Source organism: Pteropus alecto, unplaced genomic scaffold (assembly GCF_000325575.1).
Source record: "Pteropus alecto unplaced genomic scaffold, ASM32557v1 scaffold101, whole genome shotgun sequence".
Taxonomy (NCBI): Eukaryota; Metazoa; Chordata; class Mammalia; order Chiroptera; family Pteropodidae; genus Pteropus; species Pteropus alecto.
The window spans coordinates 12335652-12358794 of NW_006432945.1; the positions used below are offsets into that span (position 1 = coordinate 12335652).

The 23143-nt window shown below is 47.0% G+C and overlaps 1 protein-coding gene across 1 annotated transcript in view; it reads left to right on the forward strand.

Moving 5' to 3' along the window:
• ASTN1 (astrotactin 1) overlaps positions 1-23143 on the forward strand; it is a 275401-nt gene that overhangs the window by 134161 nt on the left and 118097 nt on the right. Inside the window, exons 6-8 of the mRNA XM_006907901.2 lie at positions 1526-1675; positions 2691-2858; positions 10172-10256. Coding sequence (XP_006907963.1) covers positions 1526-1675; positions 2691-2858; positions 10172-10256 — 403 coding nt within the window. The remainder of the gene's footprint in view (positions 1-1525; positions 1676-2690; positions 2859-10171; positions 10257-23143) is intronic.

Here is a 23143-nt window from a genome sequence, read left to right on the forward strand (position 1 = left end):
GGCAGCCCTTCTCCAGGGAGCAAGGGGCCAAGGACCTGGAGGCTGCCTGCCGTGCCAGAGTCCCCCTCCGAGCCACCGCCCATGCACCCCGCCACGGATCCCGCCCCCACGACAGATGCGCAGGCAGCCACTGCCCCAAAACCTTCCCTGTGTTCCTGCGAACAGCACTTCCCAAGGCTCCCCTGGGCCCAAAGATGGGGCGGTCTCAGGACCCTGGTCTCAACCGGACTCATGTCTAGATCCCAGCTCCTTAGCAGCAGCCTGACCCCAGACCCGCCCGGTGGCCTCTGTACCTCACTGTCCCCCCGGCGAGAGCTGCCTCAGATGACACAGGCCATAAAACCCTGGGTGCTGGCGCCTGACACGTAATCATACTTCATACTCGTTAGTTCCTGCTACGAGGCTCATCTCTTTCAACCCCCTTTCCTTACCTGTAAAGTGGGTGGTGACTATGCAGCCTCATAGATTTATGGTAAGAAAGCAAATATTTAAAAAATCTAAAAATGTTTGTAAAAATGCTTAGCATGTGGTCTGACATAATAAGTGCCTTTTATTTTTATCGATAATAAATATTAACGTAAGACCATAAGAAAATTCCAAAGGACCCACATTTTGTTGGCAACGTAGCTTGCTTTCTTACTTTCCCATATCTGTTCTGCATTTATGTGAAATCCTCTCCCCTAAAACCAAAAAACAAACCAACGAAAACACACCAGACAACGCTCGCTTCCTATCCCTGTCCCTACCCCCCTGGGGGGGTTTCTTACTCCCCGGCCCGATTTTCTCACTGAGCTTTCATTTATGACCTCACCCGATCACCGTGGGACTGGGGAGAGCCTTCTGGTACAAAAACACCCTCTCCTCATACCGAGCAGACTCCTCTCTTGTTCCTCCTCCCATGTCCTACAGAGTGGGGGCCACTTGTGGGGTTCTCAGCATAGAGTGGGGCAGGCTCGTTGAGCCCAGGATGTCCTCGGGGAGATGTGGTGTGAGCCCGGGAGTGGAGGAGCTGGTTTGTGGGCGTGCCCTCTGTGAAAAGCGATGGGGAGTTTAGGGGCTTCCAACATGGGGCCCAAACATTCCTGCCACCCAACCTCAAGAGGCTGCAGTACAGCCAGGCGAGTTGAAGGGGGACTTCCTCTTTCTTGATTTTCCTGGTGGGCCTGGCCCATGGAGACTGCAGAGGGCTTGCACACCACTCACCGTTGATGACCCCAAGGGCCATCTGTTAGTCAAGTCCCCTCTGACTCCAACCAATGATGTGGAGTTCTATGAGGATGGAGGTCACCGAGGTCATGCAGTGGCACACGTTTCCCATCTGGACGAGGTTTGCCAAGTGTCTCCCCTGTTTGCTGGTTGGGCAGCAAAAGGCGAAGCTGGGCTCTCACGGCCACGACTTTTAGCACCGTGTGTCTTGCTTTGTCTTTTTTCCCAGTGGGCTCCCCGCGAAGTCCCGTGAATAAGACCACCTTGACACTGCAAGCTGGGCTCTCACGGCCACGACTTGCTTTGTCTTTTTTCCCAGTGGGCTCGCCGCGAAGTCCCGTGAATAAGACCACCTTGACACTGATCAGCCTCACCAGCTGTGTGATCGGCCTTGTGTACTCCTCTCACGTCAGCTGCCCTCTCGTTGTCAAAATCACCCTGCACGTCCCCGAGCACCTGATCGCTGATGGTGAGCACACTTCTGAGATGTGACTTCCTCCCCAAAGAGAAAGGTCTCGGGTTGGGCGAGGAAGATAGAGAGAAGGCCAGGGGCCACGGTTACCCCAGTTACCCATTACGATAAGTGAGGGAAAAAGAAAGCCAGTAAGGCTTGGGATAAAATTGGATTGTCCACAGATGAAATCAGAAAACAGTTTAAAAAAAAAAAATACTGAACAGATTACCTCCTCTTCCCTTGGCCAGCTCTCATTTCCCATTTGTTTGTTTTTCAATAAGCCCCTGTCTTTGTAGAGAAATGCAGAGCATGCTGGATATAGGGAGGCAGACACCAAGGTTCTCGTAGCCTTCGAGAGGGGAAAAGCTAAGAGAGTAGCAGAGGTGTTTAAGGGTCAGCCATGCTTCAGTTTGGTATGCCCAGGTCAGAAAATGCTAATTACACTAACTTGCTGTAAACCTAGAACTCCATAGCAAGAATTTACTCTCATCCTGGGGGCCCCTGATGTAATGAAGGACTAATGTAGGCCCTGAGAGCCCCTGAACCAGTTAAGCCCAAAGCACCTCGCTGACATGTTAGTGTCTTCCCTTGGTTGCTGTAAAGCTGAAAACAGGTGGACACTGTCCACAGCATTAGGGGGCCTGCTATTTCATGGCAAGCAAAGAAAGGCAGCAGGTCCTTGTCCTTGGATAAGTGCCAGTGCCTATGGCTGGGTTGCATGGAGCTGTGCCATGGCCATCACAGAGCTGCTCTGTCCCTGTGTCCCTTAGGTCCACCTGGTAGAGATGAGATGGGGCAAGGCAGCGGGAGATGGTTTGGCGGAGGTCTAAGGGGTGGCCAAGCCTCCATCTGCTGATACCTTTCCTGGGGGCTCATGATGGGCTAAGACTGGTAGGAGAAATGACCTTGGGTTGGGACTAACCTGTAGAGCATCTCTTCCCTCATCTTCAGTGAATTGTGTGTGTGCTCACATGCAGGTGTGCATGCACGCGTGTGTACACAGGCACATCTCCTCTCTCTCCCCCTGCAGGGAGCCGCTTCATCTTGCTGGAGGGGAGCCAGCTGGATGCCAGTGACTGGCTGAACCCCGCCCAGGTGATGCTCTTCTCCCAGCAGAACTCCAGCGGGCCCTGGGCCATGGACCTCTGTGCCCGGCGGCTCCTGGACCCCTGTGAACACCAATGCGACCCCGAAACTGGTAGGCGGGAGCACCGGGCAGCGGGTAACTGTCAGAGTTCATGCCTCTTGCAATCCCCCTCGAAATCCCCCGAGCCATCCCTCCCGATTGTCACATTGTGATGGGGAACCTAGACCATGCAAGCTGCCAGCATGGGGGGACCCCCGAGCATTGTCGGTGCAAAATGTGGGGTCATCTTCTGGCAGAAGCCTTGAAAGCAGTAGCCCCGCCACAGATGGGTTAGTTTAGACGAACTCTGCACCCCATTTGCCATCCAGTCAGGGCATATCCGCTACCGGGGCTAGACTTTTTATGCATGTTTCTCGTAGAAAATTTAGAAAATCTAGAAAAGCTTATTGAAGAAAATAATCATCTAGAATTCTGTCTTTTGCAGAAATCATTTAGAAATTTTAGTGTCTTCCCTTCTGATCTTTTATCTATGCATGATTTTTTCAGGCTTGCAAGTAGAGTTTTCTTGATTTTTTTTTTTTTTACTTATTCTATCATGAGAGTTTTCCAGAACTATTAAATAATCTTCAATAACATAATTTTAATGGCCATTTGTATTCCATTGTATGTGTATGTTCTAGCTCATTTAAATAATTCGCGTTATTTGACATTTAGGATGCTTGAAATTTTTAATTTTTACAAATACTACTAAAATGAATACGTTTCCACATAAACGCAGGGCACATTTGAAGCTACTTTCTTCAGATAAATCTTAGAAGAGAGATTACTGGGCCAAATGGTATAGATATCTTTCAGGCTGTCGTGTTATCAAATGGGGCTAGGACTTCTCTGAGAGAAGGTCCAATCTCAGACACAGCATGCACTGGGGTACTCTCAGTGCTCCTTCAGCTCCAGTGTTCCCAGGGATACAGACCCCTCATTCCAGGTTGCTTTACACTTTCATTGTAGAGGAGGTTTATCTCCGATAGTCTTTAGAAAGATCTCTTTTTCAGTAGATTCAGTACCACGGATAGCTCCTTCTCAGAGAGGTAGCATGGTGCTGTAGCACAAAAGGAGGGAGATGTTAGTGACAATGAAGTGAAATGTTGCTGGAGCCAGGGGCCAATTCCTCCAGCTCTCTGTACCTCACGCACAGCCCCTCAACACACACACACACACCCCTACACATGGATCTTTTTAGGTGCTGAGGTACAGGGATATTAGTAGAGATTGAATCCAAGAGACCTGGCCGTTACTTCTGTAATAGTCCATTACTGTATCTCTTTGGGGGAGTAACAGGTCACCGCATCATCAAAAGTTCACCTTCTTAGGTCTCAAAGTTTTTTACGTGGGCCCATCGCAGAGATTCTAGGTCCCCATATGGAGGAGAAAGTACAGCATTTTAAACATCTGATGCGCTTACTTGCTGCTGCTCCCACGCTGTCAAGCAAACACCAAACCAAACAGATGGGCCCGAAATCCAGTGTTCTCGGCAGAAAGAAAAAAAGAGCTCATCTCAGAGGTGGGCCCTCTCCATGCAACTGAGCTAGTCTCTGGTCCCCCGCTGACTTGAATTATGAGACTCGGGGACGATCTCAGTTGTTAAACTCGCTTCCCAGAAAACGGTGCTCCCCAGAGGGCCTTGAAAGCTCCTTCCGCGGTTTTGAGGAACAGGAAGCCCGTTTAATTACATATGGAAAGAAGGGACTGGTGTTTTCAGCTTGGAGGAGGGGTCTTGGGAATAACCTGCCTTCTTACTTTACATCAGTGCTACAGTTCCCCTAGACTTGGCCAAAACCCCTCGGCTACCCTGGGCAGTCTGTGTTCTCTCCATCGTGAGATCAGAGCAGAGGTGGGATTATAAAGGATCGTTTAATGTCCCCAGACATGTCAGATCCAACGGATTTGTCATTCAAAACTCTTTAAGCAACCACCATTACTGAGCAGCAAAGCTTCCGTCATGTCCTCAGTCTCTCCCAGATGTGTCATTCTCAATCCTTGCTGATAATTTGTCTGCAGCGAAGCTTCCGTCATGTCCTCAGTCCCTCCCAGATGTGTCATTCTCAATCCTTGCTGATAATGACCTTGGCAAACCCCTCCCTTGCTAGTGGCTTCCCAGTATCTATGACGATTAATGGATTTCCAACTGGAAAGCCATGGAGGGGAGAGTCGAAATAAGACCTCAAACCCCACAGCAGAACCGAGGTGCAACAGCTTCATTTCGGGGTAGCAGATGAGAAACGTGCTGCAGAGACTTTTGTTTTCGTTAATGCTGGAATTGGAAACCCACCCCCTTCCTGCCCTGCTTCTTTCTGCACATGGGATGATGTGGTCATCATCCCACACGCTCATCAGTAAGACACTTTATCGCCTCCCACACTCCATGCTAGAGTCTTTCTCCAAAGAGTTGAGTGTGGGAATTGGCTGCAAGTCAAGTTGACGTTATTTTTGCAATCCTCCAGCTAACTCACTTGGAAATGTCATGGTGTTGGGACATGTGCTTTCCCAGCCATGCTGAGGGGTCTGCCCATATGGATGTGTGGAACTGTGCAAGTACACGTGTATACTTTTTCACATACACACAAACAAATACACAAACAAGCACTCGGTCACTGCAAAGGAGCAACTTCTGGTGCCTGGAGTTTGGCTCAGGCACCCTTCCAGAGTATTCCAAAGTGAAGCGTGTGTTTACTCATCAGCTGTACAGTGGTCCAGAATACCAGGTGTGGTAGGCAGAATAATGGGCTCCCACAGATGTCATTGTCCTAATTTGCAGAACCCATGAATGTGTCCCATTACATAGAAAAGATGAATTAAAGTTGCAGATGGATTAAGTTTGCTAAAGAACTGGCTTTAAGATAACAAGAGTGTCCTGGATTAACCAGATGGGCTAATGTAATCACAAGGGTCCTTGAAAGGGGAAGAGGGTGGAAGAGGAGGAGGTTGGACGATATGAGAAGGACTCCTCTACTATGGCTGGCTTTGAAGATGGAGGGAGGGGGTGCAGACCAAGGGTTGTGGGCAGTCTCTAAAGGTGGGACAGGTAAAGACGCAGAAGCTCTCCTCAAACCTCCAGAAAGGAAAATAGACACCTTGATCTTAGCCAGCTTGACTCTTGTCAGATTTCTGACTTAAAGAGTATAAGATAATAAATTTATGTTGCGTTCAACCACTACGTTTGTGGTATTTTTATGGCACCTATAGAAAAGTAATATACTAGGGAAGGAAGAAAGGATAAAGGACAAGCATTGTTAAGTGACCCTTTATATGGCTCCAGCCCAATTAATAGAGGGTGGTTACATAGACTTTCTGAAGATGTGTCAGGAGGCTATGGAAAAACCTGGGCTGAAGGTAACTTGCTGATCTGTTTTCCATTCCAGCCTCTCTTTTACATTCTAGCACATGCTACTGGGCGGGACATAATGTACCTACAGGTCTTAGCTCTCTGCCTAGAAGCCCTTCACCAAATGCACACTGACATTCTCTCCCAGACCCTCCCAGGTTTGGGGCCTTAGGAGGGTGTCTCTGGTCAAGCCGGACTAACCGCAAACCACTGAGGTTGTTGTAAAGCTTAGTGCCTGGCTGGATCCAGCCAGGGCTCAACTTTTCCTGTACTTTCTGAGAGTTTCATTGTGGTCATACATCTGTTGGTTGTTTTTTTGATGGCAGCACAGACTAACTGGCTTTGGCAACTTCTCTTTCCACTCTATTCCTGGCCTTTGTTCTGCCATGTGGGCAGCTGTAGAAGCTTCACACACCTGCTTAATTTCACAGCCCCCATCCATCTTGGCCACCGACCTTCATTCCATTTTCAAGATATGTAGGCTTTACGGGTCTGCAAGGAGCAGGGGCTTCCAGCTAAATTGAGTTCTAATCACCACCCAAAATGTTTGCCGAAATTCCTTTTGCCCTGGATCTTCCCACAGGCTGGTCCCAACCATGCAGAGATGTTAAACCCTGGTGAGGGATACCGGACCAGTTTTCCAGACTCAGTCTAGCCGTCCCCCTCCTTCCTCACTCTGAACCACTGCCTCTCTCTAGCTTTCCCTGGTTTTTTTGGACACCATGTGGCAGGGCAGCACAGCTCCCATTTTGTCCCTGCCACCTGGATTGTCCACTCATCCCAAACTCTGTTTCGTGGCTTGATTAAAGCACCTTCCTTCAGGGTGATGGTCTTTCGTAATATTTTCCTCCGTCTGCTCTTCCAGAGTCACACGAGGCTGTTCCACTCTGGGCCTGCCTTTGGCCTGATGTCTCCACGGGGCAGTAGACAAGGCAATTAGATATTACTCAAGTCCAGATGTCTTGCAAAGATTTCCCTTTTAAGATGAAGTGCACCCAATTGCATTTAATGAAAGCCAACAGCCACCTGAAGGATAGAGGTGACTCAGGGCCTTCGGCCTTGATCTGTACTTACCTCACAGAAAACTTGTACTGAGCCCGGTCATGTCTGAGGAGCCGTAGCTCCAAGGTCTTTCTTTCATCATTCCATGCGACTTGTGCCTCAGTCTTTTGTCTGTAGGATGGGAAATGACCAAAGCCGCTGTCCATCATAAGAGGTTTCTCAAGACGTTTGCCTTCAGGGCACCAAGCACAAATCAGTGTGGCCATCTTCAGGCCACACATGGGTCACCTCTCAGGGGGCTTCCGGTCTGGCAGTGTGGTTGCCTGCGAGTACCTTCTGCAGGGCATTGTCCACCCAGGTTGGGCACTTTCCCGTGGCCGTGACACATCTTTCCATCGGACGCTGTGAACACTGCCACCGAGTCAGCACATCATGCGTTCCCCGCCATCTGTCACAGCAGATGCAGAGACTGTAACACTTCTAGCTTAGGAGGGCATCCAACACCCTTGTGGGGTCTTTAAAATTCACAGCTAACAGTCGGAGCTTGTGCTTGCACGAAACCCCTCTTAAAGTCAAGATTTAGCAGTGGGTTGCCATAGCAACTTGCCTCATCAAGTCTGAACTCCTTTCAATGTAGCTGGCCAAACTGGTTTTGAGGAAGAATACAGAATAGGAAAGTTTGGTGGGTTCCGGAAATGAGGATCATTTGATAGGCAAATTTTGGATATCCTTAAACTCTAGCCTGATATGTTTGAAAATTTTTCTGTTGCTCCAACTTTGAGCTGCAGACGACAGCATATGGAGAAAAGCTTTATCTATTGTCAGCGGTGCGTCCCCACAAAGTAATGAATGATGGAAATCTCGTAAGGAGATAATGACTCCGAAGGTAATTTGAGAAAGGTAAATGTGAGCTACAAATGGTAGGTATTGGCATTATTAGGAAAATCAGGCTCTGCTTGAACTCTGCGTTGTTCCTGCACTCATTTTTACATGTTTTGTGGTAACTAGATATCAAATGCGGAGGAAGGACTTTTTTGTCAACCCTTCTAGGCGAGGCATCCAGCCAAGGCCATTCTATGAGAGTAATGGTTTGACCACCTCTTGAAGTTACTTCCTGTTTACTGTCTCTTGCCTGATATCCCCAGGACAACTGGGAAATGACCTCCTTCCGGGAGAAGCATGGCTGGGTCCTGGACCCACTAACTGGCTTAGATATCTGCATCTTGGGGCGAGGTGCTGGTAGCATTATCTGTAAATTTAGGGCAAACTAATTAATTCAGTTATTTTCCATTGCACAGTATTTATAAAAGGCCTACTCATGTGGGGAGAAGAACTAACCTTGTTCTCACCTTGCATTGCTTATAGTCTGGAGTCCATGTTTTTCTTTTTTTTTTTTAGAATTAGTAGAAACGGCCTTCAGCTGAAAGCATTATTATCAACTGCCTAATTTCGAGCTGTGTTTTTCTATGTTTGACGCAGCTCATCCCTAGATTCAGCTCAGCGCCACTGACACAGTTAATTCGAGCCCATTGTGAATCTAGCCCATGTGGAAGCCTGAATTTGCCATACAGGAGACAAAGCACCGGTCTTCTGATACTCTCTGGATCCCCCATAAATAAGAAGTTACTCATTTTCACTTCACGCCTCAGTACCTTGAGCAGGTGTGGGGAAAGGAAATGAGTGTTACCTTGTGTGAGCCCTGATAGACAGCAGCTTACAGGTCAGTCTTGAAATGAATAGATGAGCTGGGATCCTATAAAAGACGCCTTGCCCAGAGCCTACGCAATCTAGTCCCTCATAACCGTGGGGCCCCTTCACTTCATTTGTATTGTTTTTTTGTCTTTGGGAGGAGAAAATAGCATTCAAAGCTATTCTTCTATTTATATCCTTTCTAAGTGTCTCTTGCTAAGGAGATAAAGAAACTGTATGCCCCTTGTCTCCTTAATGCATGGCACCTTTGTTATTGACGAATTTTAGGCAGTCACACCCTACAAATTAAATGATCAGCCAGTGAAAGTGTTACCATTCGTGCTTTAGTGGAACTGGACTCAGTGGCATGGGGACACATAGCGTCGTAAGATGAATTATTAATAAAGGAAGCAGCAACAATTTTCTTCAAGATCAGTACCAAGTAAAGCAATGATTCTCAATCTTACGAGGGTCTTGGATTTACTCGTAAATCAGACAAATGTTATGCAAACCTGCTATGGAAAGATGTTCACACACACACATATACAGTTTTGCGTAGGATTCCAGAGGGATTGTGGATCTCTTGGTAAACTAATGGAGTAACTAATGATTATGAAGCATAATAATATTCTAAACAAATATAGAATTGTGGATGATTTTTCTGTTTTCCAGCTCCAAGACGATTAGCCATGATGACTTAGAAACCGAAATCCAGAGTTCTTCCAAAACCATAATTAGTATTAGTGGCCTCCTCTATAGTAGTTATTTTCTGGGCTAGCCGCATGGCATGGTGGGTAAAACAAGGCCTGGAGTCAGAAAGACACTGATTCAAGTATTAACACTGCCATTTGCAAGCTGTCTCTAGTTCCCTTACTTTATCTGAGCCTCAGTTTCTCCCATCAGCATAGCACAGCTAATGATGCCTGCTTTTCAAGGTGCTTAGAAATATTCGATGAAATAACTCACTTACGTGGTCTTTAAACATTTATCGATCACCTAATATATGCCTTGCAGTATACCACGCACCGAGGAAATAAAGATGAAAAACTCTCTTTGCTCAAAGATTTCTTGGTCTTTGTGCTTACAGAGCACATATAATAGGTGCTTTGTAAATGTTAGATTCTCCTGCTAGTGAAAACGATCACGTAGTGGGAAGCGGAGAGATCGGTGGCGTGTGCATTCATGTGGGCGGTGGAGACGAGAGTGTACGACGATAATGGGACTTATTGTCTCATCCATGCCCTATTAGCGTCTGAGTTTAATCTGATTGCTTCATATTCATTTTCCCAAACACAGACGTGTTAATCAAGTCCTCATGTTTCTTTTCCTTCCTCCTCACCTTGCCTCCAAGGGGAATGCCTCTGCTACGAAGGTTACATGAAGGATCCGGTACACAAGCACCTTTGCATTCGGAATGAATGGGGAACGAACCAGGGGTAAGTGAGGGGATGGCACGTTGGCCAGTTCCCAGATGTCACCGCTTCGTCACATAGGCACGATGTGGAACAACCACATAGAGAGAAGTAGCGCGAACGGGCGTTTATATTCTGAACAGCGAATGGGTAAAGATGTCACAGTGTGTTTCCACGTGCGTACCGTCCCAGTGACGTCCGTGTTGTCTTTTTCTCCATTTACGAGTCCAGAGATGACGCCTCTGACTCGCAGCCCCGCAGCCTCCAGCTGGGACCTGAAAACCAAGCTGTGCTTCTCATACCTCTGTCAGCGACGAGGATTCCGCTGGCAGAACCTGGCCGCTGATTTTGTCGGGGACACGCGGGGCCACACCGGCTCGCGTGTAGCTCTCCCAGGGCTTGACGAGCTTTGCGAGATTGACATGCCTAGAAACTTGTTTCCACCAGGACTGTCAGCGGGGGTCACATGCAAAGACTCAGGGGCTGCTCTGTGTTGGGTACGAGTACTTTTGCCTGAGCCCCAGTTACTATTTCTCTGAGACCTTTGCTCTTCTCCAAACGCTAGGAAGTTACGATATCTATTGCTTTTTAGTTTTACCTTTTTACAGTTTAGGAATTTTTATTGTGATGCAATATATATAACATCAAGTTTATCCCTTTAATCATTTTTAAATGTACAGTTCGGTGGCATTAAGTACATTCACATTGTTGTGTAACTGTCCATCCTGTAGTGCTTTTTAAAAGGAACTTTCTGCTTTGTTTTGGGTGCTGAGAGCTTGCTTCCTGTGTTGGCCGGGTCGTGGACAAAGGTGGGGGGAGAAAGAGTTCATTAAATGTTAACTAATAAGAGCAATCAATGGAATAGGCAAAACTGGAGAGACATCAAGGCAAAAGCCGTCTCGGAGTGATCGCCTGGAGTGCAGATGAGAAACGTGTTTGTGGCCTGACAGGGTGGGAAAAAGAAGCTGCCATCATTTCACACATAGCCGTGGAGGACCCAGCCCCTCTGTACGCTTCTGATGAGACCAAGCCGAGAATAGCGAATGCGGCTCCAGACTCTCAGAGTAATAAACATGGAGACAAATGGGCGAGAGTTTGGAGAAGAGCAATAAAAATGATTGAAGGACCCAAGGGAGTGATTTATGATGAAGGGATAGAACTCGGCTCTGAGAACTTGGCCAGCTGATGACTAAGTCAAGGCATGATAGATGCCCGTAGGCGGTAAAGGGGGCAAATGTTCTGGAACGGGTCGGGGTTGAGGGATAAGGACAAGGGAGAAGGCAGTTAGGGAAAGGAAATCTGAGTCACAGGTCAGGAGACTTGGGGACGTCGAAATGCCGTGAAAGTCGTCTGTTAGTGGAAATGAAGGATCGCTTCATTTCTACTGAATCTGAGATCGTATCAGAGAGGCAGTCCGCAAGGTTTAGAGGAAGATGTTTGTAGAAGGGTAGATCCACACGAGGCGGCCTGCCATGGAAGGCTTGGGGCGGAGGGCGGGAGATTTGGCTAACAGATGTCAAGTGGGGAATGAATAAAGAAAAAGCGCCATTTGCTGTTCAAACTCAACTGCGTCCCCAGGCTCTCTCCTGCACCCCAGAATGTTTGCATCGTTTCTGGGGAGCTAGGATTTTTGCTCATGTGATGGCTGAGCCTCTCCGTGGGCTATGATTCTCACTGAGTAAAATATTGTAAAGGGTGATGGATAACCAGCTCCCTATCGCTTAGCCTGCAACCGCGCTGCTGGAGAAAATGACGACAAACGTCACCTCCCTCTCTGCCCTGAGTGAGCCAGGCGCGCTCCCCGCGCTGATTGGATTTGGTAGCTAATCCCCCAGGCCTCCACGTCCCTTGGCCTGGTAGACAGCTTCTGCGAGGATGGGCCTGACTTCGCTTGGTAATTACACGAGGCTTCGTCGTTCCCTCTGGCTGTGTGTAGAGACAGTCTGAGGATGGAGACGAGAGCCCGCAGGGGCCCGGTGGAGGCCCCGCATCGGTGTCGTTTCAAATAAGACAGGCTGAAGCTCTGCGTTACAGACTGACAGGAACATTAGCCCCAGGAAACAGACAAGGAGACCTAATCTGTCATTTCCATCTCTAATTTCCATTATTCTCTGATCATCACTGTCTACGAGGTCTCATTTTGGACACTAATAAAATAATGGAGCGACTGCTAGCAGTGGGGGAGACGTAACTATCTGGAGGATAATGGGACCAGGAGCGATAAGCGGCATGAGTTTATACGTACATAAAAAAAAAGTGCCAGACAAATGACGGCATTTTCCTCATAAAGTGACAAGATAAATGAAAAGTGGAAGATGTCATACATCTTGATTGAAATCAGGGATCCGATGCCATGCTTCCTTAAATGATTCTTACAAAATTAATCGAAATTGATTTGAATGTGAAGACTGTCACTTGAATTGATAACAGCCTGACAGATTGCCAGCTAACGATACATATTGGGGTTTATGAAAAAAAAATCAGTGGCAGGCCTCGTCTTCGTGAATATTTCGTCTAATGTTCCAGAAGGGGGAGGGAAGCAGTGCGCGTGGGTATTTAGGTTTTTCAGTTAGTATTCTCGTATTGTATACATTAAAATAGCTGAACTTTTAAAGCAGAACAACCAAGTCCTAGGCCAGTAGGAGTTCAAATGGATTCCCTTGTGAAAAAAATCTAGGTTAACGTACCAGGGGAAAAGTAGCAGTAAGCATTCGTGCCTTTCAGACGAGGGACAAAGTCGGTCGAGGACAGTAATACAAAAAGTGGATGATTCTGTGTGGCAGAAGAATCACACCTACAACTTTATCCAGCTTCTCCCTCGAGCTGCAGTTTACCTGGACTTGTGTGTGTGTGTGTGTGTGTGTGTTTGTGTGTGCGTGCGTGCGTGTGTGCGCGCGCATGAGTGCATGCTGCTTCATTTATAGAAATCGTCTTGCCTCTATGCTCCATCGTTTATTCTCTCCCTCATTCACATCTCCAACAAATATTCACTCCATTGCTTATCATGGCCCAGGATAAGCTAAATTACTAATTATAGGAAGAAAGATGTGGTATCTGCTCTGGAAGAACTAATCGTCTAGACAGAGAGATGGACGCATAACAGAAAATTTCAACGAATCCTAAGAGCTGTTAAAATAAATGTGTGAGCAAAGGTCTGTGAGATTGCATAGGGTGACTTCTGTGACAGCTAAGGAGCTGGAACAGGCTCCTTGGAGAACTTAGATTTTGAACTGTTCTATCTAACTGGTAACAAAGATAATTCTCAGCTAAGGGAATAGCGTGTATCAAGGCGCGGAGGTGTAAGTAGCTTGGTTTTTCCAGGAATGGCAAATAAATAGCTCAGTGCAACTTAAGAGTGCAGTTTACAGAGACGGAAGAGAGGCTGATAAGGAGGGTGAGGACCAGATCGCGAAGAGCTCTTGTTTGCCGAGGCTTTGGGCATCAGAGCTCCGTGCACTCGCCCCTAGAATTGTTAGCAGGTGGAAGAAGTTCCAAGGCGTCTGTGTATTTGGTGGGATAATTCCTCACTACACATTATTTTCTGGACCATCTAAATAATTTAATATAATCCTAAAAGGAAAACAAAATACACAAAGCACACGCGCTCACACACGAAACCTCTCGAAACTATCTAAATTTTTATTAATCTGGATTCTGCAAATAAAGCATAGTCCTAAAATTATCCTGTAGGTAAAAGTTGTCAAGACCAAACAGCAAAGAAAGGCAGAGGATTGGGAACCCTGTGTACAAGTCACACAAATCAAGGGGGTTACAGCTGTTTTGGGTGACTCTGGTTCTGCCGAAAATGGCCAAGGAGAAGCGAGGAAGGTTGAAGCGTCTATGTGTGGATCTGGGTGGTAGGTTAAGCCAGTCACCGTAGCTCGCCCAGGTGACAGAATCCAAGTGGCAGATTGTAAAGTCAGTGAACTCTTATACAAGAAGCTGCTATTCACTGAAAGTAAAAATAGCTACAAAACGATTTAAACAAAGTCGTAGATGACAGATTTCTAATGAATTATTTAAAGAACATGGAATGTTTGAGGTTACATCCTTGGTCTTTGAGGTCAGCAACAAAATTATTCCCTCCCACAGCACTCCTCGTGACTCGGTTGCCCGGCCGAGGACCCAGAGTGGAAGGGTCCTCCCCCAGCATGTCTTCTGTCGAGCCTGAGTCAATTCACTGAATAACTCCTCGGCCTCACATCCCTTTGGCTGTGTAGACACAGCCGGGGACAGTGTCTGATCTATTTGCTAGGGCAAAAGGACAAATAGGAAATTTTCACAGATGACAAATGAAAACAATGAATGGGAATGGAGAAGACAAGAGAGATTGATTTACATGAAAATATTAAAGGAGGGAAAACAAATCTATTTAGCTACTTTGGAGATTATTAAGAAAGGCTATCATAGTGTTTTGTTGGTGTTGTTAAATTAAAAGTGTACCCAAGGTTCCCTAGATACATTTTTCAGAACACCACTATTAGATTTAATTCATGCATTTGAAGATTCCCAGTAAATAATCGTCTGATTTCTTATTCTGACATCTCAGATACAGAGGGCAACTCCAAGGAGAGTCCCCGCTGGAGAACTATAACATATCACTCGATTTCAGTGCTGAAGGATGGTGATAGTGATAATTCATGATGGCGAGAGATCTGTGGAGAATGAACAGGTATTTCTCCGAGGCTTCAGAGGCTGTTGTCAGGAACGGCCCTGCTCATCAGGACACCCTCTCCTTACACCGCCTACTCAGGAGGCGACACACTTACCATGACGCCTCCCGATCAGTGCACACGCATGCACGCATGCACACACGCATGCACGTACACACTCGTACACAGCACATGCCGCCTTTATACGTTCTTTCCGTTGTCCCAGGCGCTCATTGTTCTGTCCTATTTCTACAGCTACACCCTGCTGCTCCCCGTCCCAAGAGTGACCGCTTAGGGATTCTGACTCTGTGTGAGGAGCAAATGTCTCCCGCCATCAAATCCACTTTCTTTTTTAGGCCAAGAGTGAGGAAGGCGTTTGTCATGATTGGTCTCGGCCTCTCTGTCTTGCTCAAAATGCATGCTTGACAGGAGGTGATTTTATTCGGGCCTGCTGGAATGATGCGATCTTAACATTTCTCAGGAGACCACTCACAGAACAGTGGCCTGAGCCTGTGGGCAGGATGCCTTTGCTTCTGGGTCCTGGGTATTGAGCAGAGTTCAGCCACCACCGACTCTTCAAAATGACCCAAAATCCATCCTCGTTTCTCTTGGCCACCTAAAACTAAACAAGAATGTCCCATCAAAGTGCACGTGCTGAACCACTGCAGGGCGGTGGCTCGAATGCTGAGCTGTAACTCTGATCCCAAGCCTTGTCTTGAGCAGTGTCTGGCCTTCTGTGACCTGCACAAAGTCTCTTCAGAAATGACTCAGACGGAGACAGACAGTCTCGTGTGACATATGACATTTCCTGACTTTCCTGCGCCCATTTCTAGCTCATCATCTGGCTTTTCTTTCCCCAACTATGCGTCTGTGTCACCGATGCCCTTCCAGACCCCCTTCGCCTTCCTCCAGCCCCTCGGACAAGGTCTGCAGGCCAGCCTGCTGCTGCTCCCGGCGCCCTCCACCCACAGCCTGCAGCCCAACTCCATTGTCTGTGCCCAGCCCTGGTCATTGCCATGCCACGCACAAATAGGATTACCTTCCCATTAGCTCTTTTTATTTTTTTTCTCTGTTTCTCTGTGTGTGTGCGTGTGCACATATGTGCGTGTCGCTCTATTCCGAACTCATTCACTCATTCCTGGGGTTTTCAGTATATTTATTTGGCCTCTTATTTCTCATTCTTTTCTTCCCTCCCTTTTTCTTTACTTCCATCTCCTTCTCTCCCCCACAGCTATCAGTAGAAATGATTTTCCTTTATCCCACCAATTTCAATGTCAAAACGAGTGAAGGCAGCTCTTAGAATTCAACCTAACGTTCCCATTTCCTTCTCACCGGGAAGCCCTGCTATATATAACCTGATTCCAGCTGAAATATCACCCCACTGGAGGAGAACCAGCCCTGCCTACCAGGACCTTCTCAGACAGGCTTGACGGGACCAAGTCCCCCAGTTGGCTTGGGAAACTCTGTACCTTGTTCTCAGGCGTTTCTCAAGTGGAGACATCTTTAAGTTGAACCCATTTTCACACACAAAGAAGTGTGGTTAGTCGGCCGAGTACAGAGATAACACTTCCTACATGGCAAATAGACATCTGGCCGAGAACACAGCCTAGCCCGTGCTTGCCCAGGGGACAACACTGAGACGAAGGCCACCAGTGTCTCTCCAGACAGGTACCTTTTTCTAATTTGCACCAAGTCACTGATGAGCTAGTGCTGTCCCTGGCTGTCATTTGAGGTGATGCCCTTTGCTTCCCTCTTAGAGGCAACTTATAACCTTCCTGGTTACTCAGGATGACACAATAGCAAAATGTGCCCTAGTCATTGACTCCCCGATGCCCGTTCACACAGCAGGCACTTAAGAATCATCTGGAGAGCTTATTGAAAATACTGATTTCTGATCTTCCTCTAGAGGTTTTAATTTTGTAAGTCTGGGAGAGGGCCCATAATCTGTCCATGCGACAAGCTCCTGCAAGTGATTCTGAAGCACAGCCAGTCTTAAGGAAGACGTGGTGTCTCCACACCCCTGGGTGTCGGGGGGCAATGCTTACCAGTGCACCATCCCCTCCCATGAAAATGAGAACTGGTCTGTAGACTAGTGGCTGAGTACATCCTAAAGGGTCCTTGTATGTTACTGATTGGGAAGTAGAGGGCCAGAGAGGTGAAGACACCTCCTCCGGGTGTCATAGCTGGCGGCCAGGCTTTGTAGTGACCAGTGGGTAGTAGAGAGACGTCAGTCGCGAGAATTCAGATTGCAGAGAGAGCCTAGCGTGAAGAGCCTACAATGCGGTGAACGTCAGTGGTCAGCCGTAGGTGAGAGGTGGCCGTGCTGTGGTCCCCACCTGCTTTCGCATCCTTCTTCCCTACGACGGGGGAGAGGGGTGCTGAGGCACTCATCTCCATCCCACCCTCCCCTCAGCGACAAGCGTCTGCAGTCCCCCCCCCACAGTACCTCCCACCCGCTGGAGGACACTGCCACAGCGTTCTCTCTGACGGGTCCAGTCACGGCACCAGAGACTTATTTTAAACAGCTCCGGAGGCGGGAACACTCCTGTCTCCTCCGACGTGACCACCAGGGTGAAAAAAATCAACTTCAATTTACACCTCCATCTGCTCAAGAATGGAAGATAAATTGTTTCAATTTTATAGAAATGAATGTTTTATGTCTTGCCCATGCTTTCCAGACAGTGTCCCGAATTTACGTATTCTGCCGAGCGCGTGGCTGTTTTCCACTAGGAACACGCTCTGGACCGTCGGTTCCTTGGGTTTCGGTCTCAGAATACTAGCCGAGAGTGTTGTCACTTGCCCTGTTTACCTTTTCTGTCTTTAAGATAAGTAGAAAAAAAATCCACTCGTTCTCCCACAGTCCGAGAAAACTACCATTGCCATTTTGGCACTTCCCAGTTTTTTTTTTAGGCATCAAAAGTCTTGCTTCCCACCAACCCCGTAATCCTGTATATATTTTTGTTCATTTTCCCAATTTATCAGTGATCATGTATTTCTTTTATAATCACAGTATTTAGGGGGAAAGATGAAGAATGTTTAAAAAGTATCATTGTGGTCCATTGTTTTTCTCAAGTTTTTTTCCCACATGGAAGTTATTCTTAGGGTCTAACTTAACCCCCCGCCCCCATTTGAACCTGATTTTGGAGGAAAGAAGAAAGTGGTTCAAGGTCTGACATTCAGGTAAAAATCCTCTGCTATGAACATGTCTGTCTGTAAGTCTGTGTGACAAAGGGCTGAACACCAAGTGGTACCTTCACATCCTCATATTCAGCACGATATTTAATGCAGTACAACTTCAACGTCACTGAAGACTTGAGCATCCCTTCTATGATGCTGATTCATAGCTGTCATTTATTAAGCATGTAATACTGGGCTCAGTGAGGGTTTTTTTTTTTTTTAATAGCACTAATCTTGATAAAAATCCCACGAACTAGTTAAGAGGTAAGCAGTTAGTAGTGTTTTTTTCCATGTACGATTTCTGCGAAAACAATTTCGGTAAAAGTAATCTTATGGTTTATTCTTCCTCGTTACGTATGTTGGATTCTTGTTCAAATGTTCGTACTATAATTATCTTTTCCTAATTTTAACTTCATATAATTTCAGAAATTGGAGAGCAAACATTTTGTCACTGTACATTTTGGTTTTTTACTTTATCTTTTTTCTTTTCATGAAAGCACTGCATGTAATTGAGAGAAAAATCTAGAAAAATAAAAACACGCAGAGCAGTAAAAGGAAGAAAATCCAAGCCACCTAAAGTGCCCATGTCCCCTAGAGAGAACTCATTCTAATTTTTTGTTTTGTTTGTTGGGGTATAATATTTTTGAAGAAAATGACATTATATTGTTATATCTCTTGCTTTGTTATATATATGCACATACAGATATACATACATAACACGCACATATACACATATATGTACATATAATAGAAAAGATGCCTGTTATTATTTGAGGCTCAGTAGCCTGGTGGCCAGAGTCAAAGAGTGGAGAACAGACCGTCCGCTGCCAACATCCAGGCGCTTTTCACTAAACCGTGATGCAGCTCACCGATGGGGGTGGGCTTTTCCTGTCCTCAGTCTCCTGCCCCACCCCCCTGAGTTTATTAGCCTTTCCACAGGTTCTGCACTCAGAGTGGCGGTGTCGCCCCAAGGAGCTGCAGCCCAAACGAGGCTGGCCTTAGGATCTAAGACCCCTGGATGTAGGCGGGTCCCCAGATTTCTTTTATGCAGGACTGTGAAGGGAGGCCATGAACGGCAGCTGCCCAAAGCCCCGCAGCCACTCTAGCCGGTCGGCCCTGCAGTGGAGGATCCCACAGGTCCTCAGCATGGACGTCCACCCATCCTGACCTTGTTGTAACCGCTTTAAGAGGAGTGAGCGCTCGCCACTGTGGGGTGGCCACAGTTGGGCTCATGACCCACACCAAGGGAAGGCTGCTTGGAGCCGAGTTAGCATCGACGCCCATGAGCCCCGTTCTCCGCGTGCCTGGCCCTGCAGCACCCCTCACACCTTTCCCTATAGTGCGGCGGGGACAGCGCTGATAGCGATGTTAGCAGAGATAACAGATGCTGACGTGGTCCTCGCAACGCACCGACCACTCTTGTAAACGCCTTTCATGTTCTGACCGCTGTGATTCTCATTTCAACGCTGCGAAGTAGAAACTACTCTTGCCTTTATTTTACAGGTGAATCTATTGAATGTAGCAGCACCACTGAGAGCCTCATAGGCAAGAAAAGAGAACTTCGGTGCCTAAAGAGAATTTTCTCTTGACAAATCCCTCAAGGGCTACCCTTCTGAGAATTTCAAAATGAAAGCAGGAGAGAAGCTGCAATTCCGCCCCGAGGCTCTGGGGGCAGGGCATCTGTGAGTTGATGCCTAGATTAAAACAACGCCAAGTATGTAGTCTGTAGTTAAGCATCCCTTTCAAAATCATGTAGCTTTGTGGGGAAAGTGACAAGTCACTGGAAGGACATAGCTGGAGGCCGAAACACAGTTAACGCCATTGGCTACTGCTCTATCGAGGTTAAAAAAAAAAGTTCTCAGCGACATCCTAGGCTGGTACCTGGCTGTGGGGGCCAGGCGTCTCTTACTGAGTAGCTTTGTTCCTGTGGCTAGTGTGAAATGACCATGGGTCCCAGTCGAGACGAAGCATCGTAGCAGAGAGTGTGGCACAGCCTGCACCGTGGACTCTGTGATGGATTGCGTTCGCCTATTTACTGGCACAGATGTGGGAGGATAAAACAGCCAGGCAGGTCCTTGCTGTTGGCAAAGACTTCAGGGCCCTGGCCCAGTGGGTCGGAGTGACATCTTCACGTTTGAAGGATGGATGGGCGTGGCTATTTTCCCCAGGCTGCTTGGCCTCTGGCGAAGGTGGTTTGGGATGCGTTCAGAGGTTTTCCTTTCCAGATACGGTCTTGAGTATTGTTAACTATACTTCACTTAGTAGCCTTGATCGAACTATTTCATCCTAGCCAGACAGCTGTGGACACCTCACTTCCAAGGAGATTCAGGTTCTCCTACTCGCATTTTTTCCCTGTGTGGAGGCAGCAGAGCATGGTGAGCACAGGTTTGTTGTCAGAGAAACTTGGCCTCACAGTTACCATCTCGTTTCTTCTACTTAAAAGCGCTATATTCGGGGCTGGCTTCATAGCTTTTTTGAGCCTCAATTTCTTCATCAGTAAAAATACCCATAATAGTATCTACTTCATAGACTTGTTATAAGGATTACGAAGAAAACCTAAGTAAAATGTGTTGCATTCAATAATGTTAGAGGAAATATGGAAGCACTCACTAAGCGAAGGCATCAAGTATCCGCTGACAATGTTTTGCACTGGTCATGGCCTCATTTATGTTCCCTGAACCGCCACCCAGCGAGGCGGATTCAACATCAGTATGACAAGCTGGGTTTAGAATAACCCGCCCCTAGCATGTGAATTCCACGAGGGCATAAATGATGCCTCAGGTATCATGGCATTGTCATACACTAACGCACTGCCTGGCACGTAGTAGGTGCTCAACAAATATGTGTTAAAATAAATGAAGGCATGTGTTTTATCTTTGGGTACCTCAGGAGAGTGGTAAATCAGTGTCAGGAAGTGGGAGTGAGGATATCAGCTGAATCACTGACACTTCTATATGCTCAGAGCTGGGAGCCCACCTCGAGGTCATCATCTCTCACCTGTTTTAGTAATCCCCTCAAAGCCTTTTAAGCAGATGGCCCCTCTCCCACTGCGTGAACGCACTCAGTGATGGGGGCCATATTCTTTGAAAAAAGGGCACATTCCATTGCCGTAATGCAGATTCTTAGTTCTTCTTGAGGTTGAGCCAAAATATGTTTTCCTGCAACTTTTACCTGTTTGGTCAGCTCTATCCTTTGGAGCAATAAAGAATATATTGATTTTTGTCTTCTATGCTCAGGACTGGTAGCCTACACGGTGCCTTTGTATGGATTAGAAAGATGAGCTCATCTGCTGCCGAGTGTGGTGTGGGTGCCTGAGAACAAACGGGACCGCCGGAAACGCTGCATGTTAGTGTCTGAGATCATTGCGATGAGTGCTCCCCCAAGCCTCTTCTTCTGCATATACCTAATGCCTATAACGTTTTTTGGACAGCAAGTTTTCTGGATCCCTTAAAGATCCCACTAGCTGTTTTCTGCGTCTCCCTCGTTTGTCATTATACCTTTCAGATGGTGTTGCCCGGGACTGATCGAATCACTCTGTAGAATAGATCATGCCTGTTTCTTCCTGTGTATTTTCTGTTAATGAACTCTGAATTAAGCTCAGATTAGGTCCTTTAAGAAAAGACTCATGGTATTGTTGGCTTATAATGGATTTTTGGCCAACTAAGGGTCTTTTTCACAGGGACTGCTGTCAAAGAGAGAAAGCATATTCAAGACTGCATTCAATTGTCTTAACCTAAATTCAATTCTTATATGAAACCTTATTAAATTTTAGCTTGTAGCCCACTGAAATCCTTTGGATATCGACTGTTATCCTGTGTATTAGCTATCCCTCCTACTTTACGGTATCTGTAAATTTAATTAACGTGCCTTCAGTGACCTTCTCCGAGTATCTGAAGAAATTGTTAGAGAAAATACCGCCAAGCCCTGCTCCCATCAGAGAATTTCCTGCAGGTTGACCTTGACCCTTTAGTTGAAACTTGTTGGTTTCCTTGTTCGACTACCCCGGAATTCATCAACATACATCATTTTTCTCTCTAGTCCATATAAAAGATCTTTGTCAAGGGTCTGGCCCAGGATGGGTTCTCATCACACCTGCTAAACCAGTGAGTGAATTCCTTTCGGAAATCAAGGCAGGTGAATTCTGTGCCGCCCTTTGAAATGCCGACCTAGAGATGCCATCAAAAATCGTCACGAGCTTAGCTCGGGCCCCCTCTGGTTAGTGACATTCTCGCTCTTAGATATCTTTGCACACTTGTTCTTTTTTTAATGTCGATTCATCCTCTTTCTCTAAAGAGCTCAAAGGTATTGAAATTTCGCCTGCACACTTTCCATGTGGCTCTCAGGCTATCTTTCCCTCTGCTTTGTGCACTTTTATCTCATTGAGAGTTTGCTTTGTAAGGAATTCAAACGATGTGACTGACTTTAAACAGGTTCAACTCGATAAGTGAAAGTGAAGGTAATAATAATAGCGAATATTTACGGAGCGTGTTTGGTGCCTGGCACATTTCTAAGAGCGCTAAGTATTTTAAAATTATTGCAACTCTCTGAGGCTATCCCTCCTTTTTACACATAAGGAAACTTGAAGGACAGAGACGTTTGGTTACTTGCCCAAAGGTGAGATGATTGGGATTCGTACCCAGGCAATCTGTCCAGAGCCCATGCACTTAACTCTCAGGGTGCTGCCTGACAAGGAAAGCTGTATACTCTATGGGCAAGCAGATCTGTGGGTGGCAAAAGACTGCCTTGTGCCTTGCCTCTCCTTCTCTGCTCCCTCCTCTCAGGTGCAGTGAGATATGGGTCAGACAGCTGATCTGGCTGCAGGCGCGATGGGCAGGATTGCCCACCAGCCCTTCCCTCGTTCGCCAGCGGTGGGGGATTGAGCTGGTGTCATCATCTTCTCTCCACTGTCAGCTGCTTAATGGGTTTTCCTCCCAGATCCTAGAAGCATCTGGGAGAGGTGGAAGAAGCCTGCGGAGAGGCGGAGTTCGGTGCGGAGGAAGGAGCCGCTTCAGGCATCCGTGAAGCACGTTTAGAGCGATATTTGAGGTGCTCCTGGGAGCAAGGGGAAGAGATCTGAGTGCC